Source organism: Triticum dicoccoides, chromosome 2A (genome assembly GCF_002162155.2).
Source record: "Triticum dicoccoides isolate Atlit2015 ecotype Zavitan chromosome 2A, WEW_v2.0, whole genome shotgun sequence".
In the NCBI taxonomy this organism is placed as follows: domain Eukaryota; kingdom Viridiplantae; phylum Streptophyta; class Magnoliopsida; order Poales; family Poaceae; genus Triticum; species Triticum dicoccoides.
Genome location: NC_041382.1, coordinates 729,291,022 through 729,296,408, shown reverse-complemented (window position 1 = coordinate 729,296,408; position 5,387 = coordinate 729,291,022). Strand labels below are relative to the sequence as shown.

Here is a 5,387-nt window from a genome sequence, read left to right as displayed (position 1 = left end):
CACCATCCCACCCCAACGATCCTATTCATCCTTCGTTCTCCTACGCGGCCTCCATCTCAACATGCTTTGCTCTAGTGCCGCCGTGCGTGTGTGCTCCAGCACTTGAGCAGTTGAGGGGTCCCGTGGTGAAGGAGGACGAGGATGTGCTCAAGCAGGCCAATGAGGCCTCGGAGCTGGTCGAGCTGGCGCTTTGGCCTGACCTGCCCTAGGCGCTCAGGCATCAATGATGGAGGCCATCGCGCCCACTCCTACACCAGAGCCGGAGATGTGTCCACTTCATGGACTAGTGGGGCAGACGTGCACGTGGACTTCCACATTCTTGTCGATGCTAGAGCCGGAGGAGGAGCGCCAGTAGGAGCCACAACACGAGACGCAAAGAGACGCCATCTACGCCATCGCGCACACTAACAGTAGGGCCGCCGCCTCCATCGCCACCAGTATCGCCATGGTCGCCTCCAACCTACATCGACCTCGTCCGCGACGAGGATGAGCACTAGGCTCCAGCGCCACCGCGTGCTTCGGCGGACACCCTAGTTAGATCTAGGGTTTATTTAATATTTAGTTATGTTTTTTAGTTTCATTAATGGAACAGACTTTTGGCAACCATATATATATATAAACCAAGAAAGGATAAAGAAAACCCTAATATGTGTCATGCGGGTAGCATGCACTGGCGAGGGGGTTGACACGAGTGGAGATTTGGTGTGCACCTGGCCACCCAAACAGAGAAAAGACAATTCTTTTGTGTAGTTATACAAAATCCCCACGTTTTCCACTCTTTGTTGCCACTTCACGACTGAGCATAGTTTCAGCTTGGTTTGCAATTCCTGTTTTGAGTCTATCCGATGATCCAAGCTTTTAGGTGTGTCCCTTGACAAATCCATTTTGATGGCACAAAAATCCAAGGTGTGCAACGCAGCAGCCACCTCCTTCTGAAGAAAAAAAGAAAAGTTTAGGGTCCCAGTGCCTCCGGCAGGTCTGCATCGTCTCAAGTGGCCCTGGGTCATGGAGACGCGGTGGACTGGCCCTTGCCGGCGGGAGGGATCTGGCTTCGCTTTTAGGTGTTTTTGTGAATTTGTTTAGGGTTTGCATCCTACTTAGGAAGTTGAAGCAGTGATGGCTCCCAGAAGATGGAATAAGGTTATCCCGGCCTAGTCGCCATTCAGTGATGCGTCTAGCATCGTCGGATGGCGTGTAGAGGTTTGTCTCCTGCATATCTCGTGGGATTCGATCGATGCTAGTCTTCAGTGAATCTACTTGGATCCAATATTTCTTCGTCTTCATTCGTGTGTCTACGGGTTTGATCCCTTCGATCTATACTTCTTTTCACTGGCGACGGTTGATGTTTTGATGCGCTGGTCCTTTGGGGCCTTAGCATGACGACTTCTCGACTGCCTGCTACAATAAGTTTGGCCCGACTAAGGTAAGGGAGGGACGATGACGGCGCCGCACCTTTAGCTCGTTTCAGTACTTGTAGTCATCGCTTGGTGCTCTATGGACATGGATGTAATTTTTGTCATTTATGTGTTCTTTGTAGTGTCATGGCTAACGAATAGATCGAAAGTTTCCTCGCAAAAAATTCCATGTGAATGGATATGGAATGTTGTATAGAATGTTCTGCCGATACAATGAAAAATATATATTATTAGATATGGAATAATCTATTTATTGTGTTTTTTTGCAGATAGCGAACCGCCTGTACCAAACGGTCTATTTATTGTGTTGCTGATACAGTTTTAAACATATCTCTACATTACCCTATGCCATGTGCTCTAGATTATGCTGATAGATATTTTCTTCATAGTACTTTTAGTGTGTAATAAATAAAAGCTAGTGTTTCCCAAATGAAACATAACAAAATTCCTCGTCATGATGGGCTACCTATTGAGTTTTATGAGAATTTTTGGCCTCTAGTGTACGTATTATGCTCTTCATTTACCTTTTCCATGAATTCCACCGTTGTAGATTAGACATTGCAAGATTGTAATTATGGAATTTTCACTCTTAATCCTAAATGTATAGAATCTAGCAAAATTCAATATTATAGATTGATTTTTCATTTTAATATGTTATTTCAAAATTTACTAAAATCATTAATATTAAGTTATTGCTTAAACTAATAAAATAGGTGTGGTCTTATTGGATGAAATGCATAAGAAGAATAAAAATGGAGTCCTCTTCAAAATAAATTTTAATAAGATTTATGATAAGCGTGATTGATGTTTTCTACAAGTGTAATGTTAAAGGGTGTTTTCATGTTAGATGCATGCTTTAGGTTATGAAAATTATAAAACATAGTGGTGGAAAAGTTTTCTAAATATCTCCCCTTCGTCATAAAAAATAAACTGTAAAACATGATAAAAACTATTTCATATTACTAATTGGAGGCACCATATGAGACCACACATTAATTATAAATGCAAGATTGTTTTATTCGTTACATTTGTCTATGACCAACATGTACTCATTCGATGTAGTTAAAAATGACACCTCACTGTCAGAACCTCTCCCAAAGTAACAACATCACATGATTCATCCTTGACACTATGGAGAATGGTTTCTAGAGAAAGTCATATCTTTTGGTCTGTTCTGTGTGGACGAGAGGTTTTTGATTGCTTATTTCTCATACACAATTAAATGACATCTTAAAAATGTGAAGACCAGTAGTATTCATTGTAGTCTAATTATTTAGACATTATTTATGTTTTTCGTCTAGACATTATATTCCCATTAACAACTAATTATTGTACCAATATATATTGTATAGCGATGAGCGATTTTACGTTCACTCTATATTAGATTCTTCTGCATATCCTTCTGCCAAATGATAATGTTATTCCTATTATATGAATGTTCATACAATATTATTTTTTTATTTTGAATAAATATTGCTGAAAATGAAATTTTGTTATCGTGATAAGGATGCTTCGAAGGCTCAAAAACAAACGGAAAGGTACATTCTCGTTGTATGACATAGCTTGAGTGTTTAGCCCTAGTGATACTCCATCCACGTCTTCGAGTTAAATCTTTGTGTCGATGTTTGGTGTCATGGATGAAATTATTTCGAAAGAATCTCGTGGATTTTCGGTTCATATTGCCAAACAAACTAGCACGCGCAATATGTCATGCCCCTGGATATTCTAGAGATGAATATCAGAACACAACCAATCCTTAACAGAGTGAAAGTTGGCCCAAGAGTCAATGTTCATGTCAATTAAGCTTAGCCAATTTTGAATCAAGTCGCAAATGTGGATGAAGAGACAAAATTTTAAGAGAATTTTAACAGATGTATTGTCTCTCTCCTACAAAGTTAACAAAGGCCCCAACTTTGAAAAGAATAACATCTATGAATATACAAATTAATTGTAAATGATAAAGCATTGGTATCTAGTGAGTCATACCCATTTTGGAGCATATCTCATTTAGAAACCCATCTAAACTATAAGTATCTTTCAATGATAGAATGCCATCCCCATTTATTTATAAGGATGTTCTTTATTAACTCATCATGAAGCATCAAGTGATACAAAACACAGAAAGAACACATCCGACCTCTGCACAATTAGGATGCACACATCCAACGCTGACGCACACACACAAAGTCTTACACCGGCAAAGAGCAAAGTTATGCCAAGGCAGAGGAAAATGTTAGAAAATAATAGAAAAATGCAACATTATCCTCGCCGAGTAGTCATTTATCCAACGAAGAAGATGCAAGTGAACACGATTCAAACGTGGACCCAACCACGTGACTGAGAAACTTGCACACACTAGACAAGCAGCCGGGCACCCCAGAGTGGCCTATGAAACCAAGAACATCCATCGATGCACAAGTGGCGCAGATTGCAGGGTGAGGGATGATAGTGCTGCCAGAATCTCATAATCCAGCGATACCCTCCGACGCAGGTGTACTTCAATGGTAAATCTGGGCATGCCCGATGGTGTCGAGACAATGCACCACGAGTCGTCACTCCTTCGCTGTTTCCATGATCTGCTGCCATCAAGCCAAGGACTGCAGCACGCACCACCTCTTCAAAGATACGTACATTGCAGAATAAGGTCATGGTTACCCGCAGCCACGTGCCGCCTCCATGTCTCAGCCACACAAATCAGGGTACCAAAATGACAATGAAGCAACAACTGCAGCGTAAATCTCCCACCGACAACTAGTTCTTTCGGGCAAGACAAGACGTGTCCTTTGAACAGGTTATCTATGAACATATCAGAGTACCAAGTATACGACTTAAACCTAACAAACCAAGTACTTTTCTCATTTCACAAAAAAAACAACCAACTACTTTCCTCTCCTCCTCAGCCACGGTGTCCGTATGAGTGAGTGTGCGTGCGTGTTGTGGTGTTTTTTTTAGCTGGTTGTGTGCAGGTACAGGGTACAGGCAACAGGTTGCAAAAAAATAGGACAGAAATATATCCAATTAATTTCTAGGAGAAGAAAATATGTACATTTTGTAAAATGGCAGCTCGACTGATGGATAATCCAGTAGCATCGGGGGACTTTGTCAGTGTAACTGTCGCGCCATGGATGGGGTATGGCACGGCGCCGCGGCATGGGCGCGCGCGTAGTTGTACTACTGCTGGCTGCTCCTTCCGGGTTGCTCGAAAAGGATCGATCACGAGGCGAGCTTCTTCACGGCCACCCCCTGCAGCAGCGGCCGCGAGTCATCGTGCGGCGCCGCCACGACACCGCGGCGGCGGAAGGAGCCGCGCTCCTCGGTTTCGGAGGACGAGACGCGGCGGAGGACGTCACGGAGGTGGTCCTCGTCGCAGGGGAGCAAGAGGGGGCCGGAGGCCGACGGGAAACCGTACTCCTCCTCCGCCTGCTGGAGCAGCTCCCAGAACGCCGGGTGGCTCAGCTGCGCCACCGGCACAACGAACCGCCTCGACGACGACTGTCCGTCGCCGCGGCCCTCCACGCGCACCGCCACGTGCCCCGCCGGCACCGCGGCGTCTAGCTCGAGCACATCCTTGTTGGGCCGCACCGAGGCCGCCGCTCGGGAGCGCCACCGCCGCACGATGCGGCGCAGCCAGGCGAGCGACCGGACCGTGTTGATGACCTTGCACATGCTTGAGCTTGACTGACCGGACTGAAGTCTGAAGACGATCTGGGTTTGCTTTGTTCTGCAGCTTGAGTATTGGATGGAGTATTTGGAGAGCGGGACGGGGTGGAGAATATATAGCGGCGGGGCTCGGAGTCGGCCACTGGAGTTGGCGGAAATCGCAGGAATGGCACCGGCATCGCACCGTGAACCCGTGCTGACTTGGACGTGTGTCGTGTGTCTTGCACGTGAGACCTAGCAGTAGCGTAGCACTAGCAGTGCACTAAAGCGGTTTGTAGTATCATTTCCGGTGAAAGTGAGACGAGTCGAGTG

The 5,387-nt window shown here is 45.1% G+C and overlaps 1 protein-coding gene across 1 annotated transcript; it reads right to left on the bottom strand.

Annotated features, from left to right (window-relative positions):
* Positions 1 to 4,628: 4,628 nt before the first annotated feature.
* On the bottom strand, positions 4,629 to 5,106 carry LOC119358229 (auxin-responsive protein SAUR19-like). Its single transcript, XM_037624877.1, has one exon. The coding sequence runs from the start codon at positions 5,079 to 5,081 to the stop codon at positions 4,629 to 4,631; it is 453 nt and encodes a 150-aa protein (XP_037480774.1). The 5' UTR covers positions 5,082 to 5,106.
* Positions 5,107 to 5,387: the final 281 nt, after the last annotated feature.

Excerpts from the sequence above, each read along its gene's own strand:
- LOC119358229 (XM_037624877.1), bottom strand. The coding sequence starts at position 5,081 with ATGTGCAAGGTCATCAACACGGTCCGGTCGCTCGCCTGGCTGCGCCGC.